General features: G+C 45.3%; 8 protein-coding genes across 8 annotated transcripts; 5 read left to right on the forward strand and 3 right to left on the reverse strand.

Moving 5' to 3' along the window:
- Positions 1–403: 403 nt before the first annotated feature.
- Positions 404–1,847, forward strand: N7495_006490 (uncharacterized protein; the record flags this gene model as incomplete). Its single annotated transcript, XM_057209141.1, has 4 exons — positions 404–552; positions 604–666; positions 763–1,628; positions 1,681–1,847. The coding sequence occupies 4 exons, from the start codon at positions 404–406 to the stop codon at positions 1,845–1,847; spliced, it is 1,245 nt and encodes a 414-aa protein (XP_057062915.1).
- Positions 1,848–2,892: 1,045 nt separating this feature from the next.
- N7495_006491 (uncharacterized protein) lies at positions 2,893–3,522 on the forward strand (the record flags this gene model as incomplete). The annotated part of the gene is made up of 1 exon (XM_057209142.1): positions 2,893–3,522. One exon carries the CDS (start codon positions 2,893–2,895, stop codon positions 3,520–3,522), a length of 630 nt encoding a protein of 209 aa, XP_057062916.1.
- A 2,177-nt stretch (positions 3,523–5,699) lies between these two features.
- Positions 5,700–7,416, reverse strand: N7495_006492 (acyl-CoA dehydrogenase family protein; the record flags this gene model as incomplete). The annotated part of the gene is made up of 4 exons (XM_057209143.1): positions 5,700–6,036; positions 6,098–6,466; positions 6,526–6,751; positions 6,807–7,416. 4 exons carry the CDS (start codon positions 7,414–7,416, stop codon positions 5,700–5,702), a joined length of 1,542 nt encoding a protein of 513 aa, XP_057062917.1.
- A 531-nt stretch (positions 7,417–7,947) lies between these two features.
- On the forward strand, positions 7,948–8,891 carry N7495_006493 (haloacid dehalogenase superfamily protein; the record flags this gene model as incomplete). Its single annotated transcript, XM_057209144.1, has 3 exons — positions 7,948–7,964; positions 8,024–8,183; positions 8,241–8,891. The coding sequence occupies 3 exons, from the start codon at positions 7,948–7,950 to the stop codon at positions 8,889–8,891; spliced, it is 828 nt and encodes a 275-aa protein (XP_057062918.1).
- A 601-nt stretch (positions 8,892–9,492) lies between these two features.
- On the forward strand, positions 9,493–10,636 carry N7495_006494 (proteasome inhibitor PI31 family protein; the record flags this gene model as incomplete). The annotated part of the gene is made up of 2 exons (XM_057209145.1): positions 9,493–9,667; positions 9,723–10,636. The coding sequence occupies 2 exons, from the start codon at positions 9,493–9,495 to the stop codon at positions 10,634–10,636; spliced, it is 1,089 nt and encodes a 362-aa protein (XP_057062919.1).
- Positions 10,637–11,206: 570 nt separating this feature from the next.
- N7495_006495 (serine/threonine-protein phosphatase) lies at positions 11,207–12,543 on the forward strand (the record flags this gene model as incomplete). Its single annotated transcript, XM_057209146.1, has 6 exons — positions 11,207–11,368; positions 11,425–11,466; positions 11,533–11,638; positions 11,753–12,286; positions 12,345–12,417; positions 12,471–12,543. The coding sequence occupies 6 exons, from the start codon at positions 11,207–11,209 to the stop codon at positions 12,541–12,543; spliced, it is 990 nt and encodes a 329-aa protein (XP_057062920.1).
- A 432-nt stretch (positions 12,544–12,975) lies between these two features.
- On the reverse strand, positions 12,976–13,869 carry N7495_006496 (uncharacterized protein; the record flags this gene model as incomplete). The annotated part of the gene is made up of 1 exon (XM_057209147.1): positions 12,976–13,869. One exon carries the CDS (start codon positions 13,867–13,869, stop codon positions 12,976–12,978), a length of 894 nt encoding a protein of 297 aa, XP_057062921.1.
- A 592-nt stretch (positions 13,870–14,461) lies between these two features.
- Positions 14,462–15,376, reverse strand: N7495_006497 (glycoside hydrolase family 18 protein; the record flags this gene model as incomplete). Its single annotated transcript, XM_057209148.1, has 3 exons — positions 14,462–14,875; positions 14,933–15,035; positions 15,126–15,376. 3 exons carry the CDS (start codon positions 15,374–15,376, stop codon positions 14,462–14,464), a joined length of 768 nt encoding a protein of 255 aa, XP_057062922.1.
- Between the last annotated feature and the right edge of the window lie 961 nt (positions 15,377–16,337).

The raw sequence follows: 16,337 nt of genomic DNA on the forward strand, positions 1-16,337 counted from the left end.
GTCGACCGATAAGATTCGGCTCGGGATATTAGTTTCGCCGACCCGACGTCATCTCTAGTACAGAGTACAGCCATATCATACATTTCAAAGATTTCACGTCTAACATTCCCAAAATTCTGAAATTAATTCATACCTCAAAGCTCAGATATCAGGTCCCAAAATCGATCACTGAATCGTATCCTTCAGTCTGCCAAACACAGTGTGGCTAGGATTATCTATCGTCGGATATCTTTCCACTAGTTTCAAACTTTCAGGCTTTGTTTTGAACCACTTGAGATATTGATAGATGCTTAAACATCAACAAATTTGTGTCGCTTAAGTTGAGAGCGCACGTCAGTCTGATTTGGTCACATGGTAATCGATCAGGCAATCATTTTTCATTTTGGTTTTTCTATACTTTGACATGGCTTGTGACGAGATCAACGAATACCCTCCCATTTGTGTGGCCTCGACTACCTCAACACCATCAAATTCGAATGCCCCGGCTGATGCTGCAGCGACAAATTTGGATTATCCTGAATCTGAAGCTTATCACTTCAAAAACATTGAATGGTAAGCTGTCTATGCTTTCTCAACAGGTATCGATGCTCATTCGTTCAATAGGACCCCAGATGGTACCACGATTATTGCAAATTCGTCCGATCACCATATCAGGTCATACATCTTGTACGTCAATTTATGGTTTCATTGAAAGCTTTATCGCCATCCATCTTCTAGCACCCTCTCATATTACACTTGGATCAGTGTCTCATACCTTACTAGGCCACCTGACCTATTAGAGACCGACACACCTCATCATCTCTCTCCATTTTCGACACTTCCCTCGGCTGAGCCAACATACGCTACAGCGATCTATCCTTTTTACAATCTCCAGGATTCATCAACTGCTCTTTTCCTTTCATCTGTTCGAGATCATCCCATCAGGCTGTCGTCGGCTTTTTCCCCGGTAAATGTTGCAAGTTACTCGCTGGTCAACCCCACAACTGAAGCATTTATTACTCCTCATTCTATGGTCTATCCCCCGTCATTGGGTGGAACTCACTTTATCACTGGATCAGATAGCCTTATCTGTCTCTTCGACGTGTCTCGTACGGGGTCGGATGGTCCAGTTTCTTGGATTCCAACCATTCCAAGTAAGCGAAAGCAGATTGTGGGAGGAGGAGTCGGTATGAAGGGTATCGTATCTGCAATGGCAGTCAATCCTTCCGGAGACGGTATTCTAGCCGCCGGTACCTTCACTAGGCACATTGGGCTCTACAGCTCACACGGATCCGGGGAGTCATTGGGAACTTTCAATCTTGCGAGAACAAAGGCAGATAGACGCATTGGAGGCACAGGAGTCACTCAACTTGTCTGGAGTCCCTGTGGGCGGTACTTGTATATCGCGGAACGGAAAAGTGACGGAGTGCTCGTTTATGATATTCGAGTGACTGGGCAAATGCTCGGATATCTTCAGGGGCGCAATGCCCTTAGTAACCAGCGGATGAAGATCGATATTGTTTCTTCCGGCCCTGATGGTTCTCATGAGGTCTGGGCTGGTGGAAAGGATGGTATCACGAGAGTATGGAAAAACCCAATATATTCCGCAGGAGGACAAGATCCAGATATGGAATTCAAGATGCATGATGGTATATTAATAAATCTTTTTTGTTCAGAAAAAAACTCACTAACAAATGGCAGATGCGGTAACAAGCACTTTATTCCATCCTATGGGATCTGTTTTGGCAACCTGTTCTGGTCAACGACATCACCCATCCGATGACTTGTTAAGTGAAACAGCTCCTCTACCGAGACGGGTGGATAACAGTTTAAAAGTCTGGTCCATGCCATATCTAGCCCCTGACTGAGCCTACAAGTCCTCGTTGAACCAGATTCAACGTCTCATAATGTGATATTAGATCTATTGATCTCACACCTAGTGTTTGTACTATTCATCAAGTTCAATCGAAGGAATGAATGACATTTGATCCCATTAAAATGGTGGCATATTTGAACTATGAAAGCTTCATCAAGAACTAAGAGGGCAGGTAGATAGATGTGGTAACAAGTTCAATGTGTATCCTATTCGTAGCCAATGACATCAGGTATCTGACGAATAATTAGGTGAGACATAACTGATGCTAACACATGTTGATATCAATTTGAAAGTATGTAATATACTACTTCTACCTAACCTCGCCATAAAACCTTTTAAGGCCGAATCAAACACATTTAAGATCCTATCAATAAATATCGGTATACTAGATCCAATGATCTAACTGTACCCGTTGTTAAAATTCAAGTTCAATCCCCAAGTTCATACCTGGAGCGAATATACAACTCATTAAGGAAGCACCATTAATTTTGAAAAGCGTCATCATTCACTTCTTTCATTCCAGTCTCGTTTCTAGCAACTCGCGCTAATATCTCTTCCAAGATACAAGAAGGTATTTTCAGCTCTATTCTCTCCCTCTTCCATCCCACTTCATCCCTAAAAGAGATCTCATCTACAAACCACTTCCCACATTTCCAAGGTTATTGTGATATCCATCACTTCCTAGTTGAAGTTTTATCACTTCAGTTCTGGACTTTTAAAGAAGTGAGTTTTGGCTGAATTCACTTCATCTTAATTCCACTTCGCCTTCATCATAACTTCATCTTCATCCTTTTTCACCTTCATCCTACTTCACCTTCATCCTATTTCACCTTTAATCTCGCGTCTTTATCATCACACACGTTTGTCATCTCTCAATATCCTCCGCCTGACTAGGCATTCAAGTAAAGGTCCACCATATTCCCGTCCTGACGTGTTCATGGATAGGTTCTAGTCCAGAGCTTCCAAGTCTTCTCGTCGAATCTACGAGTTGGCTTCTTCCTTCTCTCTTCCTCCTCCCGTCCGCCTCAACGTTCGATATGGAAAACTACGAGCAAGAATTTCTATGGACTTTCACTAACAATGATTTCATGCCTCAGCCTACAATGGAGTATCACAGCATTGGTGCCCAAACTATCGACCCGGATGACCTTTGGCTTTTTGAACGTCCATTTGAGGATGAATGTGTCAAAAAAAACCCAGTCCAAAGTGAATCAGGCAGTCCAGTCAAGTCAGCATTAATGAATGAGATCTGGGTCCCTGGTAAAACCACGGAGGACTTTTCTGTCACTCTCTCCGATTCTCCTCATTTACCCGAGGACTTGACAAGCCTTAAGACTCACAATAACAAAATGTCTATGGCACTCATTCACCGCTTAACTCTGGAAGGGTTCGGAAAGAACACTGAGTCGTGCTCCCTTCAAGAAGCGCGAAGATCGACTCTACAGTTCAACAATGGGGAAGCAGTTGATGCCACCATTCCTAGGACTCTGGAAGTTAAGCGCACGATGGTAGCATTGATAATTCGTGCCATTCAGACCGACAAGCAAGGTAGCAACCCAGAGGATGCCCTTGTGCCATTTATTCCTGGACGAGCAACTCCTCAGAGCGTTGAATATACAGCTTGGACTATTCTAGTAAGGCTTTATTTCCCCTTCTTTCACCTTTAATCAAGAAGTACATTTACTGATATCTTCTAATTCTTAGGAGGCAATGATTCTTCGCCATACTATTGGGTGCCCGCTAACACAAAACCACAATAAAACCCAAACTGGAGATTTTTTGGTTCGCTTCATCAGTGTCTGCGAGTCGCTAGAAGTAAGTGAATGACAAAATTTCTTATAAGGTATGCTAGCTCATCCGTTTACCTAGAAGTCCCAGAACATCTGCAAGCACATCCTGGACCCGATCTACGTCGAAACCTTCATTGATGACCCCGAGGGCGCGCTCAAGCGGGTCAAATCCAACAAAAAAGTGAATAAGAGAAAGTCAAGTCAAATTGCCCTTGGCCGAAGTATGCAACAGCGTACCATAGGGGAGAAGAAATAGGTACTCATTTCATTCGACCAAAATATAAAGCTCTCAAACACCAAAAAATGATGATGAACCGTGCTGGGATCAGACATTGGAAGAAAAGCAGAAACGAAAAGAGGAGATGTCACACATAATTTGGAGAAATTGACAATCTATTTAACTAGCAATGCTATGGAATGAATCATCATAGGGGGTCAAGATCTTGTAATCTAGCGAAGGAATAATTGCTCTCAAAAGATCATCACATCATAATCTATCATAATTCATATAATTGACCCATCTTGTAGTTCGATATCCAGGAAACAAGAAGATCGTTGATCTATAATTAGCTGTAACTGAAATTTTCCAGACATCATCATCATTTTGATATCACTTTAAAGGCCTTGTCTGTACTATTTCTATTCACCTAAGTCACCTCAATATCTAAAACTACCTAGGTATATGTCCAAAACAAAACAAATTCAAAGTCTTATTAAATGATAATCTCTAATACAACTAATACCAGCGAGACTATATTCAATTAATCTCACTCTTAATACCCAAGCTGCTCAATTTCAAGTCCAGTTCATTATATGTTGGCTAATATTTCGCTTTACTATTTCTTCCACGATATGACATGAGATCATTCTCAGCTCTGTTCCAACTCCTTCCTTTTATATCCCAATTTATCGCCGAAGGTCTCTCATCTACACTAATTCGACGTTTATTATCTCCTAATTTCGTTCACTTGATTAACAATCCAAGTGAGTTATTAATCTTTTTTCTTTAATTATTCATCTTCTCGTCCTGGTGTCTAGAGCTTGTCATCTTATCAAATCTCCTTATTGAATTCTTCCCTCTCCCATCAACCACGCTATCTGGCCATGAAAATGGAGAACTACGAGCGGGAATTTCACAAATACTGAAGTTGTGCCTCAGGCTATGGATTTCTCCAAAATCGACGAAAATGACCTTAGCGACATCAACCCAGAGGGCCATCACCTAGTCGACCGCATGAATTGGGATAAATAGGACAACCTTCATGAATCTCAGAAATTTTCCACCGTCGCTGGATCAAATGCTTCTGTAGGAAAATTCTATTTTCCTGAAAATTCAAGCAGCCCCGTGAACATCGATGTTTGGATCTCTGGAATGACCAATATTGATCTCTCTTCTTCGCCTATCTTCGTCATTATTATAATAATAGCCTGCTTTAACCTTGACGTCCTTCTCACTTCTGGATATAACCAGGCTGTTGATACGATCTTGCATGCCTTCTTTGCCGCTGTGTGCTCAGAGAGGTGCGTGTATTGTCGATTCCGTACACCCGGGACGTTGCCCGACCTTTCAATGCGACGGAGCAACCCACTTGGGACTGCGTTGACCGCACATTCGAACAGACCTTTAGCAAGCCTCATACCATTCTGGAAGAACTTGTGACTTGAATGGAGGTGGACGAGGGGGAAGGTTAGCCTGAGGGCAAACAAGTGGTAGAAGAGAGTTCCAAAAGAGAAAGGGGTCGCTACAAAAGTCACTGATCTGGAAGAGAAAGAATTTAGTATGAATGATATTCTTTGCTCATTTTTAAGCCTTGTTTTTAGCTCCTTGTATTATTATGATAATAAATAGCCAAATAGCCAAATATCCAAACAGCTTTCATCTTGTGATGGTAAAATTTCAAGAATCTTGAATTTATCCTGATCAAGTCAAATAATTAGCCCTCTGATTCAAAGGGTCTTTTCAGCCTTTATCAAGGCTCCCAACGTCCGCTCCAACCGTGTATACGGTTGAAAGAACCCTTCTACTAGTATCTGATGAGTCTCTTGATGCAAATCTAGAGCATCGCTTTGGGGAAATTCTTCATCGCTTGACGCACGCCCAAGTCTGCCAAAATCTCCTCGGTCCCGCCCAGAATAGCATCAAATTTGTACGTGCGATGGAACATCTCCACGACTTTGCCCATACCACTTTGTGTTAGGCCACGGCCGCCAAAGATATTTGTGGCATGGTCGGCAATCTCCTGTGCAGCCCGTGTCGCATGAGACTTGAGGAGACCGATTGGCCCACCCAAGTGTGCTGATTGCTCAGCATAGCTCATATTGCACATCTGGTATGCAATGGATTCGAGCCAGGCCTGGTTGGATTCAGAGAGAGATATCATCCGAGCAAGTCTGGTGTTTCCAATGTGTTAATATTGGTTCTCAAATAAAAGCAACGGGCAAAAATACTCACTTCTGACGAATGACTGGCTGTTCAACCAGCCTTTTATTGAAAACAATGCGCTGGTTGCACCATTTCAAGCACTCCTCTACAATGGTCATCGACATTCGCACTACTGCGGCGACCATCATGAATCGCTCGTGGTTGAAGTTGCTCATGATCACGATGAAGCCTTTGTTTTCTTCGCCAAGTAAGTTGCCAACGGGAACCTTCACATTCTCAAATTGGACAAAGGCAGTTGCGGCAGCTGTGGAGTAGGATGTCTTAATCTGCTTGGTCTCAACGCCCTCACCACGAGGAATCAAAAGAACCGTAAAGCCTTTCTCGGTTTTACACCCTGTCACAAAGTAGTCGGCAAACATCCCGTTCGTAATCCATTTTCTGGTAGTTGAGTATCAGTCTACGCGTTAAGAAGAGCAAAAGCTAGCATGAAAACTCACTTGGTTCCATTGACAATGTAGTATTTCCCATCCGGTGTTTTCTGGGCCGTAGTCTTAAGTCCTGCGACATCACTGCCCGCAAAGGCCTCAGTGATGGCTAAGCACGATTTCTTCTGTCCAGATAAGACCTCGGCAGTCACTCGCTCCTTGAGAACAGGATCTCGCAGCCACTGCTGTACCGCCGTAAGACTGATAGCCATACCTGCCATGTTGCCATCTTGGAACCCTTTTATATAGTCAATATACCTCGCCTCGATTCTAGATTGGAAGATTAGACAGACCTCGAGCATTAGCCCGAACCAATTCCTGAGTAACAATCATATCATGTAGATAATCAAAATCCTTGCCATCAACCACGCCACCTAAAAGTGAAAGATTGTGTAGATGCTTACCAGGTCCAAGACGCATGGCTAACACATTTGTCTCAGCCATGTGGTTGATCAGCTCCTGGCTAATGTAGGTGCCATCCTTCTCCTTCTCCTGAGCCTCAGGCGTGACATATTTATCCGTAAATTCACGAATAGCTTTTTGTAAAATCCGATGACTTTCCTTATAATACGGGCTCTTGAACTGAGGGCGTAACCATAGAGGTTCAGCGTATGGAACTGGACTTAGCGCTCCGGGCGTTGGATCAATGACCTCAGGGTTCTCGCCCTCGATTATCCCAATACAAAGCTGCTCACGGTACTTCTCAAGTATTTCCTGGCGATGCAAGTTGTAGAAATCGGCTGTAGCATCTTGACCAGCAACCTGAGCAAGAACAACAGACCCGCCCGGATGAGCATCAACAAAGTCTGTCAGATCGTAGACGCGATGATCGATTATGCACCAGAGTGAATCTTCAGTGTCGTGTTTAGCAACCTCAGCGCGAGTCAGCATATGTGATGACATGGTTGAAGTAATCACGCGGATCGAAAAGTAGTGAATAGTGAAAGCAGTGACAGCCCTAGGGATAAAGTTGTGGTACCCCAGATTCTAGCCAATGATGATCCACGTCATATTCAGCCGAGGTCCGAGGACTCGCCGTCGACATGTGAATTTATATGTTCATAATACGTACATAGCTTCAATATTATCTTAGTTGATTAGAATAATATGCCAAACCTTAGAATTGGACGAAGTAAATCTGTGTGTGGTTTATATTGATGAGATATAGAATACTGCATGTTCTTACTAGGACGACTGAAGGGGTTATCTATATCAGGGAGATGAGCTGTAATGGGGGAGTTCGTGAACTTTAGGTAAGAAAAAGTCTGTACTGACCGTAAGCTGGACTATCTACAGCATATATGTGCTTTCAGCCCTGAAGAGTAATATATAGAGCTGGTGGATACATCACGGGACTGATAGCCGATAAGCCCCACGCTCTTATCGCCAAACCTATTTGTCCCGCAACACACCATAATTAGACAACCATTCAGCATGGCTTCAAGCACTGGGTTAGTCTAGTGAACTGCCTTGATTGTATCCCAATGTATCATCATTAACTCTATTGCAGTCTTCCCCGTATCCGGGCCTGTCTTTTCGACATGGACGGCCTCCTAATTGACTCCGAGGACAAATACACACAGATCACAAACGAGGTTCTGCAGATGTACGGCAAGCCAATGCTTCCTTGGTCAATCAAAGCACAGCTTCAAGGGCGCCCACAACCTGAGGTAAGTGACCTAGTTCGATCAATAGCCGAGGTGACCCAATGTTTACACGCTATTCAGGCCAGCAAGATCTTCCACGAGTGGGCTCAACTCCCCATTTCACCCGAGGAGACTGCTGTCAAGCAAGACGCCTTGCGAGAAAAGTACTTCCCGCAATCCCAGACTCTTCCAGGAGTCCCTGAGCTGTTAGCTAACCTTGTCGCGACTCGGTCTACTGATCACCCTGTGCACATCGCGCTGGCATCTTCCTCGAACGGCAAGAACTTCAAATTGAAAACAGACCATCTGAAAGAATTGTTCACTGCTTTCCCTCAAGTCAACCGTGTTCTTGGAGATGACCCGCGCATCGAGAAGGGAAGGGGCAAGCCTCTTCCTGATATCTATCTTCTGGCGCTGAAAACCATCAATGATGAGTTGCGTAGCAAGGGCGAAACAGAGATCAAGCCAGAGGAGTGTCTTGTCTTTGAAGATGCTGTTCCAGGAGTGGAGGCTGGTCGCCGTGCAGGAATGCAGGTCGTTTGGGTTCCACACCCTGGTCTTTGGGATACCTACAAGGACCAGGAAGAAGAGGTTCTCGCTGGTCGGACTGGTGCCCACAAAGAGGACGGAAAGACGGAATCAGGGGCAGTGGGGAGTCTTGGTGATGGATGGGGCCAGCGTTTGACCTCGTTGGAGGATTTCCCGTACTCGCGCTATGGGATTCAGATCTGAGTGATACCTTTCTGACAATCTCTCTCTGTAAATATTGTATATTTTAGAGCTGTGCGCTAGTTAGAATTAGAGTAATCCAGATATCCGGTCTACTAGCTATGAAGGATACGTTTATTAAACTTCCAGACTTGAGAACCTTGGAAACATTCCATGACTTAACTAGGTAGAATTGGACTATCAATTTAATGATTTGCCTGGGTAATCTATTTCTTAGCCATTTTGTAGTCAGTTGGACTAGACATGGGCAGGTTTTGAGCGATAACTTGTCAGATAAAACGTTACTCTGATGTAAATAGACAGTTCTTATTGGTTGATTTGGTAATTTGAGACTAATAACTATTTACACTCTATTTTTGTGCCCTAATTCATCGAATATTTATGAATCTGACCTCTCTTTATGAGGACCTATGGGACATAGTCTGAGCGTTTCTGCCCAAAAGTCGTCACTGATAAGAGTAGATAAGCTTAAACTCACGGGATCAAAGTTGATCCGTGTTGACTTACGTAGGTGAAATACTACCTAGTTTGAGGCTGAGCAAGACACATTTAAACACCTTGCCATTCTTTTAAAACCCTTGAGTTCAGTTCCTTACATCTCAAAATGCCAGGTGAAGATGCGCTGAGCTTGGACCACGTCCTTAGTGTCGCGGCCAATGCACTCCACAATGAGCAGCCGAGTCTCAAAACATCCTATGAAGCCGTGGCTTTGATCGGTCATGCCTGTATGACAGCTGTCGACTTTAGGCTAGTGGGACTCGGAGAAGACCACACCTTAGGTATGGATCTTCCTGGTACTCTCTCTTGACTCTACTGATTGCTAACTTGTAATAGAATCAGCTACAGAGATTCCCACCCTCCCCGCAGAATGGAATGCTAACGATACCTTTGCCTTTCGATATGCCCACACACAGTCTTCGATGGAATATCTGCTCAAAGTGAGTCGACTTGGAAATAATGCTGTGGTATTTGCACTGGCTCTGGGAGATGACCGCACAAGCTCATTCGATCTCCCCGTGAAAGACTATATCTCCCCGTCCGCGCTCCCAGTGTCAGCTCCAGAGAGCATTGCCAGCGCACTGCAGGATGTTTTTATCTCACGAGCCCGACTATCTGATTTGATCGGATTACTCAAAATCAACGTGATCCAGAAGCTTGCACCCGGTCTATACAAGGAAGGTTATGAAGACCCAAGCCAAAATTATCGAGAGCAACCTGAGTATAGACGCACACAGGACCCTCTTCATGATGACGGCCTTCCGCAGCCTGCCCGGCCTCACCCATACGATGACCCGTTGGAAGTTGCGCCACGCAGGCCAACAGTGGACTTCCCCGCGCCTGGGTTTGAAAACGAGTTTGAGATCAATCGTCCCCCGCGTGCATACCCTCCAGGTTTTCAAGGGGGCTTTAATATCGGGGAAAGAGATCTTTACCCCGCAGGAATGGGTCCTCGTGATCCGCTCAGAGGCACAATGGGACCTGGATCCAGTGGTGGTATGCATCCAACCTTTGACGATCCTCTCTTTGCTGGACACGGTGGCAGTGGTGGCTATGACCCACGTGCACCACCCGGTGCCAGATATGACCCTGTTATGCCTGGCGAACCTCCTGTTGGTCGCAACCGAGGACATTTCGGCCCTGGAGCGGGGAGAGGCCTTGATGGGCTTGGTGACCGGTTTGGGGGTGGCCCGGGTGGGTTTAACGGAGGCGGCGGCTTTGGAGGTGGGTTCGGCGGTGACATTATCTAGCTAGCTAGAAAGTGACGATCATCAGTAGCTTGAAATGGGAATGACAATTATGATTATGAAATTCACAATGACACTTAGCAATGGAGTTGGAGTTTGCATCTGTATACATCGAACGAATCTGGTGGGATTACCTTCCCAAGCTACCCAAGTACTCTACATAAATGGTAATGGGATCAGAAGAAATAGATTTGAATTGAAAATCTATCAAACATTTCAAAATTAGATTGTCTGGAGCACAAAAACAAGCACATTGTTCAAAGAAACAAAACGTCTCGACGTAAGAGAAAGCGGTGTGGCTAGTGATTGTGGCGTAAAGATTCACCTCCAAACTTGACCTTCCCGCATCGCCCTCTTCTCCCTTTCCTTGTCCTCTCCTACTCAAGTCATTCCCATCCCCAATCCTCATCCTTTCTCGTTTTGAGGGAATTTTACACTGAATTGTCTTTTTCGTTTTAATCTTCCCATTTGCATCGCCCCCCGATCCCCACTCTCTGCCCGGTACCTCTTTTTCTCACAAGACCACCCCTCCCCCCAGCTGGCCCCTCCTATTTCCAGCCAGCTGTGCCCACCATGGATAACAACATGGAAATTGACACTGCGCGTTCGCCTGAGCCACACCACCTGTCGCCAACAAGCGATCCTGGTTCCATACCAACTTTGGATGGCTGGATCGAAAGTTTGATGACGTGCAAGCAATTAGCGGAGGAGGACGTGCGGCGGCTGTGCGATCGGGTGCGTTGCTTTTACGACACCAAGCATGATCCGAACGGAACTGATGGTTTTTCTAGGCCCGAGAAGTATTGCAGGAGGAGTCAAATGTTCAGCCAGTGGTAGGTCTTTGCGGAGTGCTCCGGTCGGGTTAGGTCCCACTCATATCACTAACGATCTAACCCCAGAAATGCCCGGTCACGGTTTGCGGTGACATACACGGCCAGTTTCACGACCTAATGGAGCTTTTCCGCATCGGCGGTCCCAATCCCGACACAAACTACCTTTTCATGGGTAAGTGATCTCATACCTCGCTGTTAATTGCAGTTGTGGGGCGGAGTAAACATAGATACATCGCGCCCTGATGTTTAAGCCCCTCAAATGTTAATATCAATCTTTGCTTCACAGGTGACTATGTCGACCGAGGTTATTACTCCGTCGAGACCGTGACCCTCCTGGTCTGCCTGAAGATCCGTTACCCACAGCGTCTCACTATCCTCCGTGGAAACCACGAATCTCGTCAGATCACCCAGGTGTACGGCTTCTACGACGAGTGTCTTCGTAAATATGGTAACGCCAACGTGTGGAAATATTTCACAGACCTTTTCGACTACCTCCCTCTCACTGCACTCATTGAAAACCAGATCTTCTGTCTTCACGGTGGTCTGAGCCCGTCCATTGACACCCTGGACAACATCCGATCCCTGGACCGCATTCAAGAAGTTCCCCATGAGGGGCCCATGTGTGATTTGCTTTGGAGTGATCCAGATGATCGCTGCGGATGGGGAATTTCTCCTCGTGGTGCGGGATACACATTCGGACAAGACATTTCTGAAGCATTCAACCACAACAACGGCTTGACTCTGGTGGCTCGTGCGCATCAATTGGTCATGGAGGGTTATAACTGGTCACAGGATAGGAACGTGGTGACCATTTTCTCGGGTATGAATGCGTACAGCTTTGACACAATTCTAGGTTGGAAAACTGACTATCATTACAGCACCGAATTACTGTTACCGCTGTGGCAACCAGGCCGCCATTATGGAGATTGATGAGCATTTGAAGTACACATTGTACGTATTCCTCCGGTCTCATTCGGTTGAACACCATGCTAACGTGGGTCTAGTCTACAATTCGACCCCTGCCCCCGGGCAGGAGAACCGATGGTTTCGCGACGCACACCCGACTATTTCCTGTGATAGATCTTATGCTTGTGCTTTTGGGGGTTACTGGGTTAGCGGAGGAAGGGGGGTTGTGTACGAACGCGGCCCTCACTGCCTACTTAATTCTTCATGGTTCGACGCCTGGCTGTCTGTTGATACCACTCATGAAAATAAAAGACCCCTGTGCGAGAATCTTAATTTATTCCTTCGAGAGATGATTTACAGGGTTGATCAGTGAACTGAGCATTCAGGGCTGCTCAATACCCAAACTTACGGTAGAAGATTACCCTTCGAGCTAAAGCAGGATATTTTGATCATTCAGTTCAATAAGATATGCCATTAGGTAAAAATCAAATACTGTCAGTAAATAACAGGAAAACATTCATCTAAAGCAATCTGCTTATAGATATAGGGTATATGCAGAAGCCACATAATGCATAGAGTGTCCAAAAAGTCAACCACCATAATCTAAACGAAATCCTTCTCCTCCATCTTCTCTTCTACCATATCATAAGTTCGTCGTTGTGAGCTCCCATCCGGTACATGGAATCGCTTATCAGCCCGACCAAACAGGTAAAGTCCAACAGCCGAGCCATCCATGCCAAAGTTGAAAACATAGAAGCAAGCCTTGTGGAAGTACCAGGGCGGATTCGTAGCGAGCGTCGTTGGCATCATGGCAGTACCAGTGCGCCAGCCAGCACCAAGAGTCAAAAGAACAGACACAGCGAGGATGATGCCAGTCTTAACCTTCCAGGACCCAGTACCGAACTGCTCAGCCTTGGCACCACGCCCAGAAAACAAGACCGTCAACACAATTGGCAGAGGAAGGAACGCAATAACAAGGAAGTAGGTCATGCCATAGATCTCAATATCGCGATCGATACGATGCGTATTCGCATTGAGGGAATAAGCGCTCTGAATAATGCAGGTGATGAGCATAATTATAGAGATTATGACAAGGCCGTACATCGCTTTGAACGCGGTAGAAACTGCTCGCGTCCATCCTATCCGCGGGAACGCAGCACGGAGAACACGCTGTGCGAAGATTAGGTTGATAATCATGATGATCAGCACACCGGCGTTGACGAAGATCTGTGCTGCGATGGCTATGCGGGCGTTCGTCGGGTAGCATGCCCATGTTTCTCGGAGGATGTTCGCTATTACCCGCGAGAAACAGAATCCAAATGAGGCGCCTGATGCGATGAACTTGTGTCCGCGCGCTAAGTTTATTTGGAATATACTCATGTGGCCTGCGCCTATGGCAGCGAAGATGGCTATGAAGATGGCGCAGGCGATGATGTCCGCTGGCATGGAGGGACGCCCGCCTAACGAGGCGGCTGGAGATTCATAGGGACCTCCCATTTGAGATGTTATCTTGATATTGATGTAGATAAATCTTGGACTGAGATCAGGTAAGGGCGAGAGGGGTGTCAAATTACAAAGATAGTTCAATGTTATTTGTACTCCGTATATAAAGTTAGGAGGCTATAACTGTGAGGGCTGAATAGTCCTCGAGAGTGTTCGCATAGATGAGCTCGAAATGAACTCCGGCCAAGTGGCTTTTCCATGCAGTATTAATAGCATTTTAGCGGTTTTCGAAAATGCCGAAAAAGATAGATGCCTTTGTTGCGGAAGACCGAAAGCGCGAGTTCGAGGTAAGGTTGTCGGCATTCGGCTTATATTGTACACCGATAGGCCGACGCCAAGATACGACCTTCAGTACATTTACAGTTGTGATCTCTGATTATATACTTATGAACTAGGTTTAAATGGACCCCAGATTTCAGGAAGCTTGGGAGTTACTACCTCGTGATCTCAGGGAAAAAAAATAGGGGCTAAGTACATAAATTGCAGATATTGAGAGGAAGATTTTTGACTTCTATTTTCTGCGTATGGAAGCTTATATCACAAGAAGGACCTTGACGGGGAAACTCAGATATCAATCGTGGAGGATTTAGGATTTCTGTATTGGCCCTGTGTCTGCTCGGCAATTTTGGCATGGCGAACGAAGTAAAATGGGAATAGATCGTGAACCCTGTATGTTCCGCCCGTTCTCAATATACTGCGAGTCCGAGATCGACCTCAGGACCCCAAGATAATTGTCGTTGAGATCAATAGCCCATACCATCAATCCTGATAGGCCCATTTTGTTGGCGTAGTCGATCTTTTGCTTGAATGTTCCCGAGTCATCGAACGAGATCCAGTTGTCATTGATGTAGATCATATATTTGACCGCGGCTTTTTCATATAGATAGGCAGTGCCGCCAGCGTCATCAATGATTTCTTGGATATCTAGATAAGAAAGAATACCCGCAGTATCTGTGCATTTTTCTTTCGCACCAGAACCGCTGAACGCACAACCTGGCTTCTAGCATGATGTATCGGAGAGCTCGAAAGAACGCCCGTAGAAGCCCAATCCAAGTACAATTGCAGAAGGATCAACCTCTACACGCCAGAAGAGGTCCAAGACAAGATCAATCTCGGTAAGGGTTGTATGAGCAAGGATTTGGTTACCGATGGGATTGTCACTATCTCATAGTCCGTGTAGATCATAGGCCATCAAGTTAATCCAATCAACGTAGTCGGTCATTGCCTTGAGATCAAAGTGACGGAGGTACCAGTATGATGTAGGAACAGTGAAAGTCACGATGTATTTTTTGCCGCCAGCATTAATGGCAGCACGCAGCTCTTTCAGAAATGCGGTATAGTTCACGCCATCTGAATCAGATCCGCCACGGTTATCAGCGCCTGGGTACTCCCAGTCGAAGTCGACGCCATTATCATACTCGGATAGAAACCCAAGAAGATTTTGAATGAACGTAGCACGGTTGGTCTCACTGGACACCATATCGAGAAAACACTCTACCATGTGCTAGGATCGTTGAAGCTCCAGCCACCAATGGCAATCATGATCTTCAGAGAAGGATTGTGTGCAGACAATCCATGTTTGTTAGTTGATAGTTGTAGTTAGTGCCAAAATGCTCGGGTTTTCTTCCAAGGGTTTCTATACTCCACTCAGCCAGATCATCTCCACAGAAATCATCTTCGAATTCATTATATTCAAATCAGGCAGGAGGTGCGGATGGCTCTGAAGTGCGAGGTAGGCATAGCTTGCCTTACTCTTCCAAGGTTCCAATTCAAGCTTAAAACATACATCTAATCTTCCCGCACTTGGCATTTTCTTAGCGAAGGGAAATCAACTTTCGGATTCAGTCTTCAACACGTCGATGAGCATAAATTGACGAGAAAAATATCCAATTTGAGCACGAACTCCGATACTGTAGCCGAAGTGGGTAAGTGGTTCCAAGATTGATCTACAAAGTACAAAAGAAAAGCAACGCTAAGAGATGGAGCTTAAGCCGCGCTAAACTCGATCCGTTTATTTTGTCTCACACTAAAACTTTCCGGACCCTTAACACCTGTACATCCATAATGATTGTTTATCTAGCTTCTGAGCAGAGATCGACGATCTTTTACCTAAAGAAATATAAAAAGACCCCGTACATGCAATCTCCGGCTGGCTTAGTAGCCATTCGGCTTCAACTACGGATTTCGCTTCCGAATCCAGGTATAATTAAAATATAAACTTCATGGGACAGGGTTTTGGGAGCCCTGTGTATGCAAAGTATGTGATACTAGATGATACAATAGTCTCATTCACTAAACGGAGGAATTACAAGCTGTAACAATAGAACGAGCTAGTAGAATAGAGGCTGGCACAAGCTCTTAGATGGCCAGCGATTCAAGATATTACTAGTAGCTCAAGTCTTCCACCCAAGATCTCAATCTTTCCTTTCCTTTGACCCTGGCTTTTGCTTTGTCCACAGGTT

Source organism: Penicillium taxi (genome assembly GCF_028828555.1).
Source record: "Penicillium taxi strain IBT 34144 chromosome Unknown utg000004l_segment0_segment0, whole genome shotgun sequence".
NCBI lineage: Eukaryota > Fungi > Ascomycota > Eurotiomycetes > Eurotiales > Aspergillaceae > Penicillium > Penicillium taxi.